The sequence below is a fragment of the Oncorhynchus mykiss genome, chromosome 21 (assembly GCF_057628025.1).
Source record: "Oncorhynchus mykiss isolate SJ-2025 chromosome 21, ASM5762802v1, whole genome shotgun sequence".
Classification (NCBI taxonomy): Eukaryota; Metazoa; Chordata; class Actinopteri; order Salmoniformes; family Salmonidae; genus Oncorhynchus; species Oncorhynchus mykiss.
The window spans coordinates 11862652-11882665 of NC_143042.1; the positions used below are offsets into that span (position 1 = coordinate 11862652).

Below are 20014 nucleotides of genomic sequence, written 5' to 3' on the forward strand. Positions count from 1 at the left end.
AGCGTTGTTGTATTCATCTTCAGCAGCAGCTTTGGGTGGTAATAATATCAGTGAAAGGAGGATGGTCGGTGAGATGTCAGAAGAGCAGAAAGGTGTCACAGTTCGATCTGTCTCTACGTGTTTGTCAGACATGCTTTGTGACATGATGTTAAAGCCAGTTCCGGTTAAGTCCATCAAACCGTAGGCGTGGCGTTGATTGTGCAATAATGACAACGTTCCGCGTTGATGGAGGGGCCCTGGGACGTCAGTCCATGAAAGATTATACCGTATGACTGGAACTTTCCCTCTCATCACACCATAGAATCAGCAGAGGACTACACTAGATACAGCAGTGGGAGGCTCTGTTTTCAGATGACCTGACCCATGTGTGTAACTAAGAGTGGTTAAAAGCCTGGAGTGTTGGGAGAAGGAAGGGGAACTTATCTCTGAGCCGATAGAGAGGAGACACTTGTCCTCATTTATGTCCTGAAGGAGTGTGTGCTTCTCACTGGGACTCTCCAGAGTGACTGCCCCTCGCTATTGCTACGCTGTGATTCCGCCTCAATCACTCGCTGTAAAAGCCCTAAATATATCCTCCAGTCACCGCTAGCCCAGCGCTGGGGAATGAGGGAAGAGGAGAAGGGGGGTTGGAGGGAGGGAGGTCATCTGCCGTTCATTGTTTTAAAGAGGAGCAGCTTGTCAGAGCTGGTAGACTGATTCAGGTCCTTGCCATACAACAAGTAGTGGTGTTTCTCATTCACACACTGAGTACCGTGAGACAACTAAAAAATACATGGTAGTGTGGCAAGGGACTCCACTGAAGGAACAAAAGAGTTTATGAAGACCAGAGCTTCGTACATGAAGCAGTCTCCAGTACATAATGTGGAACTCCTCAATGAGTTCCTTTTTAGAGTCTGTGGACATCAATCAAAACAGTGTTCTACTAGCTAGTTCCCCCCCATTGAAAGGTATGAATAATACAACTCTGAGATGTTCTGTTATCTGAGAACATTGTGAGGCGGTGGTGTATCGACTGATTCATTGGTGAACTGAACATTGCAGCTCAGTTTTTCAGGCCTCTTCCATTTCTCCCTCAGTAAACAGTAATACAGTCACTGTGACATGTCCTTGACGCATTTCAAACACAAGGACTGGCTAATAGTCAACATGGCGAGAGATTTGAATCTCCTTCTCCTTCTCTTTCACAGCCATTCTGTGCCCGAGGAAAACCAGAGGATGCCGGCAGCTGTATCGGTTCGGCCACCCTACTTCTCTTGGCATATTCAATTCCTTTGGGCGCGCATAAGAGAGAGAAAACCCTTTATTAGGCAGCTAGCTAGGTCGAACAGATGGCGGCGCAAAAAAAAACACGTCAAATGAAGCAAACGCAGGATCGCAGAGTTGATTATCTCCTTGCCCTGCCGACGGCCTGGAACAATCAGGCCCCATTCAATTACTCCACCGCTTTTTATATTGAGAGATGAAAACTCAAGCTGCCAAATCACCGTCAACAAGACTTACACACTTCATTGCGGCGACAATGAGCATCACTGTAAGGGATGGAACAAAGCGGCCATTGTCCTCTCCAATCACACCTCTCTCTTTATGCTGTGTAGCGACACAATTGGAGCCATCAGCCTACATTGCTTTATTCCTGGACCGACTTTAATTGCCTTGAAATTACCCCTGTCATATTCATTACATCACGTAGAAGCGTAGCATACAGAGGTCCTGGAGGCAGCATCACCGTTAGAGCCAATTGGCAGCTCCCATCTGGAGCAGTGCAATATGGAAGAGTGGACAGTTCCCACAGCAGTCCTTCACAGCTCCAAAGCCCATTGTGCCAACTCCCATACCAATATCACACCTGCTGTCCCTCCTACTGTAAACCACTCAGTCGACGAAACAGAGCGATGGGTATGTGCTTAAAAAGTTCCTGAAGATACTGCAAGGGCTATAATGTTTTCACATTCTGATATGGCTAATGCACAATCTTTCACACTAAAACGTTAGCATACATGATTATCTATCCTACTCTGCCTTTCTAAGGTCTTCGAAAGCCAAGTTAACACACAGATTACCAACCATTTCGAATCCCACCGTACCTTCTCCGCTATGCAATCCGGTTTCAGAGCTGGTCATGGGTGCACCTCATCCACGCTCAAGGTCCTAAACGATATCATAACCACCATCGATAAGAGACATTACTGTGCAGCCGTATTCATCGACCTGGCCAAGGCTTTTGAATGTCAATCATCACATTCTTATCGGCAGACTCGATAGCCTTGGTTTCTCAAATGATTGCCTCGCCTGATTCACCAACTACTTCTCTGATAGAGTTCAGTGTGTCAAATCGGAGGGCCTGTTGTCCGGACCTCTGGCAGTCTCTATGGGGGTGCCACAGTGTTCAGTTCTTGGGTCGACTCTTTTCTCTGTATATATCAATGATGTCGCTCTTGCGGCTGGTGATTCTCTGATCCACCTCTACGCAGACGACACCATTCTGTATACCTCTGGCCCTTCTTTGGACACTGTGTTAAGTAACCTCCAGACGAGCTTCAATGCCATACTACTCTCCTTGCATGGCCTCCAACTGCTCTTAAATACAAGTAAAACTAAATGCATGCTCTTCAACCGGTCGCTGCCCGCACCTGCCCTCCCGTCAAGCATCACTACTCTGGACGGTTCTGACTTAGAATATGTGGACAACTACAAATACCTGGGTATCTGGTTAGACTGTAAACTCTCCTTCCAGACTCACATTAAGCATCTCCAATCCAAAATTAAATCTAGAATCGGCTTCCTATTTCTTAACAAAGCAGCCTTCACTCATGCTGCCAAACATACCCTCGTAAAACTGACCATCCTACCAATCCTCGACTTCGGCGATGTCATTTACAAAATAGCCTCCAACACTCTACTCAGCAAATTGGATGCAGTCTATCACAGTGCCATCCATTTTGTCACCAAAGCCACATATACTACCCACCACTGCAACCTGTACACTCTCGTTGACTGGCCCTCGCTTTATACTCGTCGCCAAACCTACTGGCTTCAGGTCATCTACAAGTCTCTGCTAGGTAAAGCCCCGCCTTATCTCAGCTCACTGGTCACTATAGCAGCACCCACCCATAGCACGCACTCCAGCAGGTATATCTCACTGAATACCCCCAAAGCCAATTCTTCCTTTGGCCGCCTTTCCTTCCAGTTCTCTGCTGCCAATGATTGGAACGAACTGCAAAAATCACTCATATCTCCCTCACTAGCTTTAAGCACCAGCTGTCAGAGCAGCTCACAGATTACTGCACCTGTACGTAGCCCATCTGTAAATAGCCCATTCAACTACCTCATCCACATACTGTATTTATTTATTTATTTATTTATCTTGCTCCTTTGTACCCCAATATCTCTACTTGTACATTCATATATACATACATATAAATATATACATACTCATAAATATATACATATATATTCTGCACATCTACCATTACAGTGTTTGATTGCTATATTGTAATTTTCTCACCACCATGGCCTATTTATAGCCTTACCTCCCTTATCCTATGTCATTTGCACAAATTGTATATAGACTTTTTCTACTGTATTATTGACTGTGTTTGTTTAACTCCACGTGTTACTCTGTGTTGTTGTATGTGTCGATCTGCTTTGCTTTATCTTGGCTATGTCGCAGTTGCAAATGAGAACTTGTTCTCAACTAGCCTACCTGGTTAAATAAAGGTTAAATAAAAAAATGGTGTTTAAATCCACCAGTCCTGGACATGCCATACCAGAGCACACCCTACATGTCAACCTGACTCAGTTTAATCAGTCTGTTATTCTAGTCCCATTCATCTCACCCCTTGTGTAGACGATGGCCTGAACTCCTCCCCAGCATCAGTATTCTGCCACCCTCTGAGAATTCCTCTCCTAGGTCAAACACTTCTTCCACGGAATTCCAGCCTTCAAAAGACTCCTCTTTCTCAGTTTGACCGGAGTCAGTGGTACTCCCACCTCTGGAATGCAGAGGGCCGCTTCTCTGGTTGCTTGGGAGGAGTCTATATCCACTGGCCAGTGTTTCCATCACTTATCAAGGACACCAAAAGTGACTCTTAAAAAACATAATTATAATGGAGTTAGAGAAAGCTGTAGAAATCAAATCTGTATCTAAATGAACGTTTCTGTGCTACAAGGTATATTCAACTACTGAGTAAAAATAACTAAAAGACCCTCGATAGGAAGGACATGATAATTATGACATAATAATTGGGATATTCTGAATGAAGACGGAGTGGCATACTGCGTTGGCCTACTTATCATCAGAGAGATTGAGCTGCTTTGAGGGAGAAAGTTCAAAGAGGATTGCCCACAGAGTTGAAGATACTACACTGCTTATAGAACTAAGAACTGTATGTCTCCTGGGAGAAGGTGGTTCCTAAATCAAATACTTACGTTCTTGTTTGAAGATGGATTATACTGGGAGAAATAATAACTTTTAAACTCATTTGGCTCCCTTTTAGATTCATTTTAGAGGAATGGGAATTTGCTTCATTTGAAGAAAATCTCATTGGAAAGCTGGGTAAAAAAGAGCAATAAATATTGAATTGTCTTGTGATTGTCAGGATGTGGAGAGACAGGGAGATATGACTGCACTTTTGGGCAAATCTATTTAACCATACTAGACCACAGCTTTTTAATTGTGCTCTTCTCCCTGTGTCTGTCGAAGCACATGTTGTCTTACTGAGCAGGGACATGAGGCTCTGTGGCCACTACAGGCCATGTACACCATCCTCGGATTATCTCCCAATTCATCCAGATGAACACAGATTACACTTCAATCCACTTTCCTGTCATATTCACTGCACTCTACAATGGGCGTGGGATAGTCCTGTATAATCAGCATTATTTAATGACAGTTCATCTGTTCTCATACGGAGAGAAATAGAAACCGAGGGTGGCAGCCGTCTCACTGAAAGGCTTCAGATTGTCTTTCATTTGTCTTTTCCCTGCATCAATGCTCAGGGTAAACAAAGGAATTAATGTATTCAAGAAAAAGAGTTTCACAGACCATAAATTATGAGAATACATTTCCAGTGTCGGTGCTTCAGATTCCAGTGCATGGATTCAGATGTTAATGTCTGAATCCAGTATGTATAGAACTGTGGTCTGTCTGGCCAGATATCAACCCTAGCATATACAGTAACACTCAGGCCACGGTGTGCTGTGAAGTGAGCGCTGTGTGTGGTTATGTGACAGGGACTTGTAAGGCTAGCATCCTGGACTGCAATCAGAGACTGTTTGCAGAAGTGTCACCTGACCATAATGCATGTTGAACTGGGGGAAACAGTAAACCAGTGAATAAAACTTTCACAAGCCAAAAACCGAAATAAACAGAGTGGAGCCTGGGGGGAAAATCTGCAACAACAGCATTGAATATTGTATAAAACTAACTTTGTACTGTACGGTAGCTGTGTAGCCTACCCATTAAATTGTAATATCAACTAAAAGGCTTCCTCATTCAAACATGTATGGCCATACTAGAGGACTAGTCCCATGTGAATAGTTGACATACAGTTGGAGTGTCTGACAGGAGGACCATTGTGCCTCAATAAGTGTTTGCAATTACATTTTGTTTTATTCAAGCGCAAATAAATAGGTATTTACATAACAACTACGTTAGTGTCGTTACAGTGCAGGTCAATGTTGTTACAGCATACAATTTCAATTGTTCAACTTGTTAAACGTATACCAATGTAATTACCATGAAATAAATACATACATATTGTGGAACTGAATAGCCTACAGTGATTTTTGTTGTTGTAGATATTATCGTGAATACACAAGTAGGCTATATGTAAGTGTAGCAGCATAAAATTGGTTTCAACATCGAACACGAGAACAATGGGCATACAGAAAATATGCGTTTTTTTTAAATGCCACCTTCACTATAGGCAACTCTGCATCCTACAACTGTGGAATTTCGGCAACAAAGTATCCATGTCTCTAAGAACTCGGAAAATGTGTCTGTGAGAGATGGAGGCGAGGCGGCTGCTTTCTGCTTCTTCCCAGGTCAGTCTGATCTGATGCGCGTGGCCATGCCAGTGGAAAATACCGTTAATTTTCTCTCCTTCATTTTTTCCTTTCTGCGGGAAGCTTCGGATTCGGGAGCCTTGCCTTCTCTCCTCCTACAGACATCACATCCGGGTCAGTTGGCTGCAACTGTGTGTATATCGAGCTCAGTACAGCAACGCAGGCTGAGACAGCTGCTGTGTATCCTGTGCTGACATGGATACGACCACTGGCGTTTGTTGAAACTGTTCACCATAACATCAAGCTGGGAAGCTAAAACCAGGGACGCCCGCGGAAAGGACCGATAATTTCTTGCATGGGTGCCCTCAAGGGATAGCCACTATTCAGCCATGTCCAAAAGCCTGAAGAAGAAAAACCACTGGACCAACAAAGTCTACGAGAGTGTCCTTTGCAGGAATAAGGAAGGGGAGCTTGGGTTCGAGTTGAAGGGAGGCGCGGAGAATGGACAGTTCCCATATCTTGGGGAGGTTAGGCAAGGCAAGGTGGCCTGCCAGAGCGGCAGACTGTCCCAAGATGAACTACTCCTTGAGGTCAATGAAACGCCAGTGGCCGGACTAACCATCAGGGACGTACATGCAGTGGTCAGACACAGCAAAGACCCTGTCCGCCTTAAGTGTGTCAAACAAGGTGAGTGAACTGTTTGCACGACTCTGTTATGCACTCTTTTGTCTGCTGTTGATTACAAAAAAGCTTTGATACGTATTTCTATTGTTCCCCCAAAAATATCGAAATAATGAATCTCTTAAGTTGAAAGAAGACGCGGCTAGGGAGCGCAAACTTTTATTTTTGCTTCCTGATCTGTTGTGTTCAAAGGGCGGACGTGCAACAAAGTTACATTCAAATGATGGTTATTTTGTAGCGCAGCTCCTTGAATTTCTCTATTGTACAGTTCATGTTGCTAAGTAGCAGAATTGGTGTCATGACTGGAATGGGGGTGTGTTATGTTTGAGAAGGTGTAATCGGATTCATTTTGTATATCCCGGAGGCGCTCGGCAGCTATCGATGATCTTGTAAAATATGCTATATATTTTTAATGGTTTGTACATTTTCTGCATTGAGTCATGTTTTGGGATTTATGTCGTTGGCCTGGCTGTCGGACAGGGTGGAATGTTACTCTGGAATGTTATTGTCAGGCGTGTGGGTGTGGCATTTTGTTTCATGATTTAGTAATGTGAGTTATGATGTTGGCACATTTAAATGTTATAATTTATTTTCAGGGACATAAATTCTACTAATTAAGTATCACATTTCTTGCATTAATTTAGCGGAAAAAGGTACTAAAGTTCGACTACGGTAGCATCAGAAATAAGACACCCATGCCATGGGCGAGTTTTTGTCATTTTTATGGATACAGTGTTCAGTTATGCATTCCGCAAGTAATTGCTTCACGTGCTGATTGGGTTACATTAGATGCACACGTACCCATGAAGGCTTCCGCCTGAAGTCCGTAGAAGGCTTCAAGGTTTGGGAACATAGTGACATGAAATATGTATCCCTTATTGGGCGGTTCAACTCTAGATGGTTTGTTTGGAGTTACAATATGTAGCCCATAGTAGACAACTTGTCCATGTATTATTTGTAAACCATATCAGGAGATATTGAACAGTAACATTCATTGATTAGACTTGTATTGTTTTGGGCACCTTTAAGGTCAACAGTCTTCTGGAAGGGACTCTTATAGAAAACATACATTCTCAGTATGCATGGAGAATATAGCCTATGGGAGTTCCTTGTGGGGAAAACCGGACTCATTATGGTTGTAGTAAAAGTGAAGGTGGCAGCTATGAACGTTTTTTTGTGATGTTTTTTAAATTTAATAATCACTTTCAACAAACATGAACACATGCATACAAAATGAAGTTTCACCTCCCACCTCATCCCAATCCCACCCCACCTGAGAACCGAAAGGATCAAATGAAATGAACATACAGTACCTGGATCAAAAAAAGAATCAAAGCAACACATCACAAAGTGTTTCAGCTGCAAGACGCCATTGGTTCAAAGTGTCTTCTTCAGCTCCATGAATGTGAGCAGTAGACAGCTCCATATAAATAACATGCTGCTATGAACCTTTCAACTGCATAGGCTATGGGGCTTTACTGAATACAGGCCTACGTTCTGATTGTGGGCGGCTTTAAACACACACAGTAGTTATGATAGAGAGCTTATAGAGATATAACACTTGCAGGAAAACCTATATTTGCATTCTACATAGTGACGATCCTATGCCCTTCCCTACAGATTTTTTTCTTCTCTGAGATATAACATGGGATGTTTTGCATTTCAGGCTGGGTGAGAGATCTCTAGTCTATCCTCTTTGGGGTAAAAAAAAAGAAAAAAAAGCAAAACCCTGTAAGGAGCTTTGGATCAATGTCTTTGGCTGTGTGCTTTGTGTGATTGGGAGGCCGTTCCACTTCATACCCAGGGGATTTTCTCAAATGAAAGATATATGAACCTAATTTTCACACTTCCTCTGTTAGACACGTCCCCATCAGATTGGTCAAGCTGGGGAAGTTTTGTCATGGCTTTGTTTGGATCACTTTAATAACTCTCTCTTGCTATAGTTGTTTATCAAGAAGGTTTTGCTTGTGCCAAAGTATTTATCTTTTAATTACAGACGGGGACATACTTTGATTGGACAGTAATATGCCCCTTTTTCAATTATCACATACTAACGAGTTTAATTCAATTGCTTTTGTATCTTTCAGTGAAGATGATTCAGATGGCTCAAATCTGTTCCATTTAGAAGCTCTTGGTATCTTTCAGTGAAGATGATTCAGATGGCTCCAATCTGTTCCATTTAGAAGCTCTTGGTATCTTTCAGTGAAGATGATTCAGATGGCTCCAATCTGTTCCATTTAGAAGCTCTTGGTATCTTTCAGTGAAGATGATTCAGATGGCTCAAATCTGTTCCATTTAGAAGCTCTTGGTATCTTTCAGTGAAGATGATTCAGATGGCTCAAATCTTTTCCTTTTAGAAGCTCTTGGTATCTTTCAGTGAAGATGATTCAGATGGCTCCAATCTGTTCCATTTAGAAGCTCTTGGTATCTTTCAGTGAAGATGATTCAGATGGCTCAAATCTTTTCCTTTTAGAAGCTCTTGGTATCTTTCAGTGAAGATGATTCAGATGGCTCAAATCTGTTCCATTTAGAAGCTCTTGGTATCTTTCAGTGAAGATGATTCAGGTGGCTCAAATCTGTCCATTTAGAAGCTCTTGGTATCTTTCAGTGAAGATGATTCAGATGGCTCAAATCTGTTCCATTTAGAAGCTCTTGGTATCTTTCAGTTAAGATGATTCAATGGCTCAAATCTGTTCCATTTAGAAGCTCTTGGTATCTTTCAGTGAAGATGATTCAGATGGCTCAAATCTGTTCCATTTAGAAGCTCTTGGTATCTTTCAGTGAAGATGATTCAGATGGCTCAAATCTGTTCCATTTAGAAGCTCTTGGTATCTTTCAGTTAAGATGATTCAATGGCTCAAATCTGTTCCATTTAGAAGCTCTTGGTATCTTTCAGTTAAGATGATTCAGATGGCTCAAATCTGTTCCATTTAGAAGCTCTTGGTATCTTTCAGTGAAGATGATTCAGATGGCTGAAAATCTGTTCCATTTAGATGCTCTTTGTATCTTTCCAGGCCAAAGAGCTTTGGTATGCCAGAGAGACGGTGGGTGTCAGGTCTGATATGACATCATATGGAGATTCCCTATGCAGAGTGGCAGGGAAGACAGTTTATCCCGACTGCTACTGTCTTGCCCATTCAGAATAGATTACACAGTAATATATACAGTAGAGGTCGACCGATTATGATTTTTCAACACTGATACCGGTTATTGGAGGACCAAAAAATCCGATACCGATTAATTGGTCCTTTTTTTTGTTTTGTTTTTATTTAAAAACATTTTTTAATTTAATAATGACAATTACAACAATACTGAATGAACACTTATTTTAATATAATATAATAGATCAATAAATTCAATTTAGCCTCAAATAAATAATGAAATATGTTCACTTTGGTTTAAATAATGCAAAAACAAAGTGTTGGAGAAGAAAGTAAAAGTGCAATATGTGCTATGTAAGAAATCTAACCTTTCAGTTCCTTGCTCAGAACATGAGAACATATGAAAGCTGGTGGTTCCTTTTAACGTGAGTCTTCAATATTCCCAGGTAAGAAGTTTTAGGTTGTAGTTATTATTGAAATTATAGGACTATTTCCCTCTATACCATTTGTATTTCATTAACCTTTGACTATTGGATGTTCTTATAGGCACTTTAGTATTGCCAGTGTAACAGTATAGCTTCCGTCCCTCTCCTCGCTTCTCGTTCCTCCCTGAGCTCGAACCGGCAACACAACAACAACAGCCACCCTCGAAGCAGGGTTACCCATGCAGAGCAAGGGAAACAACCACAGGCTCAGAGCGAGTGATGTTTGAAACGCTATTAGCGCGCGCTAACTAGCCAGCCATTTCACTTCGGTTACACCAGCCTCATCTCGGGAGTTGGTAGGCTTGAAGTCATAAACAGCGCAATGCTTGACGCACAACGAAGAGCTGCTGGCAAAATGCACGAAAGTGCTGTTTGAATGAATGTTTACATGCCTGCTTCTGCCTACCACCGCTCAGTCAGATACTTAGATACTTGTATGCTTTTAGGCTCAATCAATCTAGCAGGACATGCTAGATAATATCTAGTAATATCATCAACCATGTGTAGTTAACTAGTGATTATGATTGATTGATTGTTTTTTATAAGATAAGTTTAATGCTAGCTAGCAACTTACCTTGGCTTACTGCATTCGCGTAACAGGCAGTCAGTCTCCTTGTGGATTGCAACGAGAGAGAGGCAGGTCGTTATTGCGTTGGACTAGTTAACTGTAAGATTGGATCCCCCGAGCTGACAAGGTGAAAATCTGTCGTTCTGCCCCTGAACGAGGCAGTTAACCCACCGTTCCTAGGCCGTCATTGAAAATAAGAATGTGTTCTTAACTGACTTGCCTAGTTAAATAAAGATTAAATAAAGGTGTTAAAAAAAAAAAAAACGGTGTCCAAAAATACCGATTTCCGATTGTTATGAAAACTTGAAATCGGCCCTAATTAATCGACCATTCCGAAAAATCGGTCGACCTCTAATATACAGCACAGTGGCACAAGTCTGATAGTGACCTTGAACGTTTTGATGTCACATGCCAGTCTTCTTATCAAGAGAGCTGGGGACACCGCTGAACGTAGCCAAAGTGCTCATCATTCTCAGCCATGACAGTGTTACAACCAAATATACATTTATCCTATTTTAGCACCATAAACCAATGGCTTGCCTGTCCTAGATAGCTCAAGGAAGCCAAAGCGTCACTCTCCCACTTCTTCTACCTTCCAGTTGAAGGGCAGTATCGCTGACAAGTTTACACGCTTGATTTAACCTCCAATGGTTGATCAGGGTGTTTTAAATAATAGATCTCATGTTGAACAGTGTGATGCTTCAATAAGGTCATAACTCGAACACATCGTCCCCCTCAGACTATTGCTTTACACATTCCTTCCTCCTTAATTGTGGTCTTTGATGCCATTAAATAGTTCTAGATCCTAGTTGAATAGGTTTACAGCCCTGCATCTCTGTTTTGAAGTTATGTGATCAGCCGTGCTGAAGCGCTCAATTTCCGTTGTGCTTTAACCCTTGTGTGGTGTTCATGTTTTCTAAGTGAAATAATCTGTCTGTAAACAATTGTTGGGAAAATGACTTGTGTCGTGCACAAAGTAGATGTCCTAACTGACTTGCCAAAACTATAGTTTGTTAACAAGACATTTGTGGAGTGGTTGAAAAACGAGTTGTAATGACTCCAACCTAAGTGTATGTAAACTAGTTGTAATGACTCCAACCTAAGTGTATGTAAACTAGTTGTAATGACTCCAACCTAAGTGTATGTAAACTAGTTTTAATGACTCCAACCTAAGTGTATGTAAACTAGTTGTAATGACTCCAACCTAAGTGTATGTAAACTAGTTGTAATGACTCCAACCTAAGTGTATGTAAACTAGTTGTAATGACTCCAACCTAAGTGTATGTAAACTAGTTGTAATGACTCCAACCTAAGTGTATGTAAACTAGTTGTAATGACTCCAACCTAAGTGTATGTAAACTAGTTTTAATGACTCCAACCTAAGTGTATGTAAACTAGTTGTAATGACTCCAACCTAAGTGTATGTAAACGAGTTGTAATGACTCCAACCTAAGTGTATGTAAACTAGTTGTAATGACTCCAACCTAAGTGTATGTAAACTAGTTGTAATGACTCCAACCTAAGTGTATGTAAACTTCCGACTTCATCTGTATATTGAACAAATATAAATGAAACAAGGTTTTCGTCACTATTGATGTTTATTGCTTTGAACTGAACAAGTTGGAAGGACACATTTTACATACAGTATTTTATGGAAATGATAAATGAGCCCCATTGAACACAAATTAAGGCCGCACTACAGAAAACATGAGGGACAGAGTTTCACTCTGTGTGTGTGTGTGTGTTGCAAATGTATTTCTTGCACTTGATGCATGTGTACTGTGTCTTCCTGTCCTTCTTGGGTCACCACACATCGCAGCACTTCTTCTTCATGCTACCCGCTTCCATCTGGAATGATGAAAACAATTAGTTCAGGAATTTTACAAACATTTCACTCACATACATACACTACTGTTCAAATGTTTGGGGTCACATGTTTTAATGGAATACCTACATAGGAGTACAGAGGCCCATTATCATCAACCATCACTCCTGTGTTCCAAAGGCACGTTGTGTTAGCTAATCCAAGTTGATCATTTAAAAAAGTTATTTGATCATTAGAAACCCCTTTTGGAATTATGTTAGCACAGCTGAAAACTGTTGCGCTGATTAAAGCAGCAATAAAACTGGCCTTCTTTAGACTAGTTGAGTATCTGGAGCATCAGCATTTGTGGGTTCGATTACATGCTCAAAATGGCCAGAAACAAAGCACTTTCTTCAGTCTATTCTTGTTCTGAGAAATGAAAGCTATTCCATGTGAGAAATTGCCAAGAAACTGAAGATCTTGTACAACGCTGTGTACTACTCCCTTCACAAAACAGCAAAAACTGGCCCAAACCACATCCCTTGGTTCTTCTCAGGGGCTCCTCCATCTGGCTTCCCCGTATGCACTTGCAAGTTCCACACATATGATGAAGCAGCATCACAGGCAGCGCCCCCTATCATGACATAAGCTCTTCATCAACAGTAACGTTGGGCCGTGGGTTGTGAAACAGGAGAAGGCGGTCCACTCACTTGACCCACACTGACCTGATTGCATCTAGCCTATCTCTCTGCCACCGAGCTGGTCTGGTGTCTCGGTTATCGAAGTGGATAATCCTGGAAATAATGTGGAATTTTTCCAGAGACATTGTTGCACGGAAAAGTTCTCTGCCAGTTTCTGCATCCCACACGGATTCTGTGGATTCCCCATTGGATCTGAAAACACCAGCAAGGATAAGAACCCCAAAGTATGCATGTAAATGAGTTTGGTCCATCTCCTTCCATCTCTCTCCAAAAATACGCAGTCTAGAATGATTTCCTGGATGGTGTCTGGGATGAACAGTTGAAAAGAAGACTTTATGTTCTGCACATGAGTAACCACCATCCGCGTCGGCCCTGATTACATCCTTATCACATTGGCAGCCATGCACCCTTTCTTACCCATTCCTTGGGTAAGAAGACCATTAAATTTAAAACATGTTTGACATCCATATTTGTCCTCCTGCAGGCTGCTGATGAGCTAGTTGCTGACGGGCTAATCTTGACTCCGAATTGACAGAGACATGATCCTCATATTCTGAAAATTCTTCATCTTCCAAAATGGAAGTCACTCCTTCCACACTAGCTTCTCTCTCTGAAAAAAAATATTTCTAAGGCCCTCTGAGCAGAGATTTCTTTTTGCCATTTTGATTGATTGTGGTAAAGAGCCACACATGCAAAGCTATTTATTTGTTGTGTCCCTCCGCCAATTGGCACCTGGCTGGGGTAGAGTGTGGGGGAAAAAAAATGTTTTTATTTTATTTATTTTTACAATGTATCGAAATAACGTATTGTAATAACATTGTGCAGGTTCCCGCAAGACATTGTGTAGTTTCACACACTACAAAGGGTAAAGAGTGTGAGAAAAGTGGGAGACAGGCAGACAGGCAAGGAGACAGACAGGTTATTATTGCTATGTTGAAACCGCAGGCCCAGGGGGGAGGAAGACAATGAAGGCACACAGCAAACCTTTTTGTTACATTTTTTACTTATTTTCACCTACACACACACTTTTCCACACTTCTATTACCCTCGGGTCCAGTGGACACGAGCACCACATATGTAATATAAATGTGTAGGCGGGTGCACCGTGTGCACTCAATGAAAATGTGTTCTTTTACATGTTCTTCACAGAAAATGAGCCAATGCCAATGAGTCTCAGGTTGAACAAAAATATTAATTGTAATTTTTCTTTTAATAAACATTGAAAATGGGTCCCACAGTTTCCCATACATTTTTCATGACCTGTGTAAGTAATCCAAGTATTCCTGTTCCAGTCCACACACACACACACACACACACACTGCAACTGCACCCACACACTGCAACTGCAGCTTCAGGAGGCTGAAGAAATTCGGCTTGTCACCAAAAACACTCACAAACTTCTACAGATGCACAATTGAGAGCATCCTGTCGGGCTGTATCACCGCCTGGCACGGCAACTGCTCCGCCCACAACCGTAAGGCTCTCCAGAGGGTAGTGAGGTCTGCACAACGCATCACCGGGGGCAAACTACCTGCCCTCCAGGACACCTACACCACTCGATGTCACAGGAAGGCCATAAAGATCATCAAGGACAACAACCACCCGAGCCACTGCCTGTTCACCCCGCTATCATCAAGAAGGCGAGGTCAGTACAGGTGCATCAAAGCTGGGACCGAGAGACTGAAAAACAGCTTCTATCTCAAGGCCATCAGACTATTATACAGCCACTACTAACATTGAGTGGCTGCTGCCAACACACTGACTCAACTCCAGCCACTTTAATAATGGGAATTTATGTAAAATATATCACTAGCCACTTTAAACAATGCTACTTAATATAATGTTTACATACCCTACATTATTCATCTCATATGTATATGTATATACTGTACTCTATCATCTACTGCATCTTTATGTCGTACATGTATCACTAGCCACTTTAAACTATGCCACTTTGTTTACATACCCTACATTACTCATCTCATATGTATATACTGTACTTGATACCATCTACTGCATCTTGCCTATGCCGTTCTGTACCATCACTCATTCATATATCTTTATGTACATATTCGTATCCCTTTACACTTGTTTGTATAAGGTAGTAGTTTTGGAATTGTTAGGTTAGATTACTCGTTGGTTATTACTGCATTGTCGGAACTAGAAGCACAAGCATTTCGCTACACTCGCATTAACATCTGCTAACCATGTGTATTTGATTTGAGAATCTGAGGTCTTCATTGGTCCTCTAGGAGAGGATTAGATGAGATTGCCAGCAGCAATCAACTCTGTGGTCAGGATGTAATTAGAATATCTCAACTACAGCTGATTGGGACATTACCCAAGATTGGACCCAACATAGGACAGTTACACCCTGAAATTGAATGGATAGACTCAGACAACTGCGGTCTAATGAATCTTCACAATGAGAAGGACACAAACGAGATATGACTGTCAGGCAGCAGAACCAGCTCTGTATTCTGGTATAGCCTCAGTCAGTGGACTGACACTAGTGGTGTACTCTTATGTAAAGGTGATTGTATGTTTGTCACTAAATCCATCAACTCTTGCTCTGTTTTCCAGAGGCTAAGCTGTGGTTCAGCAAACCAGTCTGCTTTCCCTCACAGCCAGGCTCTGCTTCTCAGCCAGTCTTAGTCAGCGAGTGGGTACGGAAGTGGGACTGTATGGCACCATAGTGAGACACCAGTTTCTCGTGACAGATGAAACATTGAGTAGCTGGCCAGGCCAGCGTGAACACGAGATTTGGTTCTGAGATTAGTGAGAGACTGGCTGAGTGCCCAAGATGCAGACTTGGCCTTCCAGAGAGGTGTTGGGCGCAGGTACGAGGAGCCATTTCCAGGTCAGCTCGAGGTGTTAGTGGTCCTCATCCGTGGCCCACTAGGCACCCTGGCTAGAAAAATGAATTAAGTCTGAGTGGCATGGGCTCTAGACTCTGTGGACTGCTGGAGCGTTGTTACTCTACACAGCAACAAGCAACCATGTCCATGACTACCCTCCAAGCAAGGAGAAGGCATCTATAAACTTTGCTTCATTTTAAAACCACTCCGTCTTTTTCTCCCCGAGCGCTCCGACCTGTCAAGAGCATGTTATGTGAAGGAGAGAGGAGGATAGGGAGGAGGACCTGACTCAGCAACACCCTCTCCAGCATGCATGCCCCACACAGAGGGGTACATTTCCCCCCCACTAGTAACAACATCCACATACAGGAATGCACAGCCTGTCTGAGCTCCTGGATGTTGAATTGTGTTGCAGCTCAGCCTGTCTGTTAAGCACTCATATGTTGCACAGTTGGTCAGAATTACTTGTATAATCACTTTGGATACAGTTGAAGTCGGACGTTTACATACACTTAGGTTGGAGTCATTAAAACAGGTTTTTAAACCACTCCACAAATTTCTTGTTAACAAACTATAGTTTTGGCAAGTCGGTTAGGACATCTACTTAGTGCAGGACACAAGTCATTTTTCCAACAATTGTTTACAGACAGATTATTTAACTTATAATTCACTGTATCACAATTCCAGTGGGTCAGAAGTTTACATACAATAAGTTGACTGAGCCTTTAAACAGCTTGGAATATTCCAGAAAATGATGTCATGGCTTTAGAGGCTTCTGATAGGCTAATTGACAGGCTAATTGACATCATTTGAGTCAATTGGAGGTGTACCTGTGGATGTATTTTGAGGAATACCTTCAAACTCAGTGCCTCTTTGCTTGACATCATGGGAAAATCAAAAATCAGCCAAGACCTCAGGAAAACATTTGTAAACCTCCACAAGTCTGGTTCATCCTTGGGAGCAATTTCCAAATGCCTGAAGGTACCACGTTCATCTGTACAAACAATAGTACGCAAGTGTAAACACCATGGGACCACGCAGCGGTCATACCGCTCAGGAAGGAGACGCGTTCTGTCTCCTAGAGATGAACTTACTTTGGTGCGAAATGTGCAAATCAATCCCAGAACAACAGCAAAGGACCTTGTGAAGATGCTGGAGGAAACTGGTACAAAAGTATCTATATCCACAGTAAAACGAGTCCTATATTGACATAACCTGAAAGGCCGCTCAGCAAGGACGAAGCCACCACTCCAAAACCGCCATAAAAAAAGACTACGGTTTGCAACTGCACATGGGGACAAAGATCGTACTTTTTTGAGAAATGTCCTCTGGTCTGATGAAACAAAAATAGAACTGTTTGGCCATAATGACCATCGTTATGTTTGGAGGAAAAAGGGGGAGGCTTGAAAGCCGAAGAACACCATCCCAACCGTGAAGCATGTGGATCTATTGAAGCAACATCTCAAGACATTAGTCAGGAAGTTAAAGCTTGGTCGCGAATGGGTCTTCCAAATGAAAAAGATTTGGCATGGGTCCCCAGATCATCAAAAGGTTCTACAGCTCACCATCGAGAGCGTCCTGACCGGTTACACCTGGAATGGCAACTGCTCGGCATCTGACCGTAAGGCACTACAGAGGGTAGTGCGTACAGCCCAGTACGTCACTGGGGCCAAGCTTCCTGCCATCCAGGACTTATACAATAGGCTGTGTCAGAGGAAGGATCATAGAATTGTCAGAGACTCCAGTCACCCAGACTGTTTTCTCTGCTACCGCACGGCAAGCGGTACCGTAGCGCCAAGTTTAGGACCAAAAGGCTCCTCAGCAGCTTCTACCCCCAACCAATAAGACTGCTGAACAATTTATAAAAAACCCACCGGACAATTTACATTGACCCCCCCCCCCCCCCTTTTGTACACTGCTGCTACTTGCTGTTTATTATCTATGCATAGTCACTTCACCCCCACCTACATGTACAAATGACCTCAACTATCCTGTACCCCCGCACACTGACTAGGTACCGGTGCCCCCTGTATATAGCCTCGTTATTCTTATTATTATTACTTTTTATTTTAGTCTATTTGGTAAATATTTTCTTAACTCTTCTTGAACTGCACTGTTGGTTAAGGGCTTGTAAGTAAGCATTTCACGGTAAAGTCTACACTTGTTGTATTCGGCATATGTGTCAAAGTTTCTAGGGTACCATATTGTCCATTCGGTCACTCTGGAACCAGACCAATTCATCATCACTATGTAAGTTCACCTCTGAGAGTGTGTAAGTAGCACACGCACAGACACAGACACACACACTACCTGCCTCTGGGACTATTCTGCTGCTGTTTCTCTTCAGTCATGCTTCCTAACGTGCCCTGTGTGTGCTCACTCACCCTCCCCTCAGGTTGTCAGCATACCTGTGAAGCAGCAAGGCTGGATAGAGGTGGAGACATCCTGCTACTGTGTGCTGTTTTTACACTGTCTGACTCCTAGCCTGACCTCTGGGGACAGCTGGGTAGTGATACATCAGACCAGACACTCACACAGCACAGCAGACCTGTCTGTCTTATTCATCCTATCGAGCTGGCCAACTCTCTCCGTCAACCTGCACTCGAGGGGGTTCCATGAACTGTATGGAGGAGCTCCACTGCGTTCTCTGCACCGGGGACTGGTGTCCATGATATTGTGGGGACTTTTTCTGTTGTGTATCTTGTGAACACAAAAGTTGGGTCTGTGTTAGATGTTTCACCAGAGATGGTAGAAATCAGCTTTGAGATGTCTGTTGCGTCCGTCGTTAGATGAATGAGACCAAAACGCAGCGTGGAAAGTGTTCATGATTTTTAATTTTGAACTCCAACAAAATACCAAACCGAACGTAAAGTTCCGCAGGGCTAGACAGCAACTATGCAAAAACAAGATCCCACAATCTAAGGTGGAGAAAAGGGCTGCCTAAGTATGATCCCCAATCAGAGACAACGATAGACAGCTGCCTCTGATTGGGAACTACACCCGGCCAACAAAGAAATAGAAAAAAAAGAATGCCCACCCAAATCACACCCCGACCTAACCAAACAGAGAAATAAACAGGCTCTCTAAGGTCAGGGCGTGACAATGTCTGCGTTAAAAGACAGTATTATCATGTCGTCTGTGTCACAGTATAGGAGACTATTGTAAAGTAGCCTGTAGTAAAAGAGCAAAATATTTCTCTGTTACTCTGCAAAACACTGCAGTTAGTAGCAGTTTGAAAGTATCTCTCTGACTGCCAAGAGACATAACATATAACCTAACCTAAGCATGTACTTCATCCAGACAGACCTAGATGATAAATAACTTTTCTATTATTTCTCTATTTTCTCTCTCTGCATTGTTGGGAAAGCCCTGTAAGTAAGCGTTTCACTGTTAGTCTTCAACTGTTCACTGTTAGTCTTCAACTGTTATTTATGAAGCATCTGACGAATAGCATTTGATTTTATTTTTAAAATGCATCTGTACCTACAGTATTTACCGGTACTAGATATTTGGCATTTGACACAGATACTGCTGCAAGCCAGATTCAATCTATCTGTTCTCCACACATAGTGGCTGACCAGCGTCCGTTACCAAGGAAGCTAAGCAGAGACACCGGATGTCATTATCATACTCTATTTGACATAACCACCCCCTGTGAAGTGTCTCTATGAGATGTTTTTCAGTTGATTTTGAATCTACTCAGATGCTAAAGGAAATGGGCTTTTAAAGCTCCACAGAGAACAAACATGCGTTGTTACCAGTGCTATCATGAAACCACTTTGTGTGATACATTATATTAGGGTCCTCCCT

The 20014-nt window shown here is 42.4% G+C and overlaps 1 protein-coding gene across 11 annotated transcripts in view; it reads left to right on the top strand.

The window, feature by feature from the left end:
- Window positions 1–6033: 6033 nt before the first annotated feature.
- LOC110499983 (membrane-associated guanylate kinase, WW and PDZ domain-containing protein 2) overlaps window positions 6034–20014 on the top strand; it is a 285735-nt gene continuing 271754 nt past the window's right edge. For all 11 annotated transcript variants that reach the window (XM_090213774.1, XM_036957236.2, XM_036957235.2 and 8 more), the window contains exon 1: window positions 6034–6693. In XM_090213774.1, coding sequence (XP_090069900.1) covers window positions 6396–6693 — 298 coding nt within the window. In that variant the 5' untranslated portion in view covers window positions 6034–6395. The remainder of the gene's footprint in view (window positions 6694–20014) is intronic.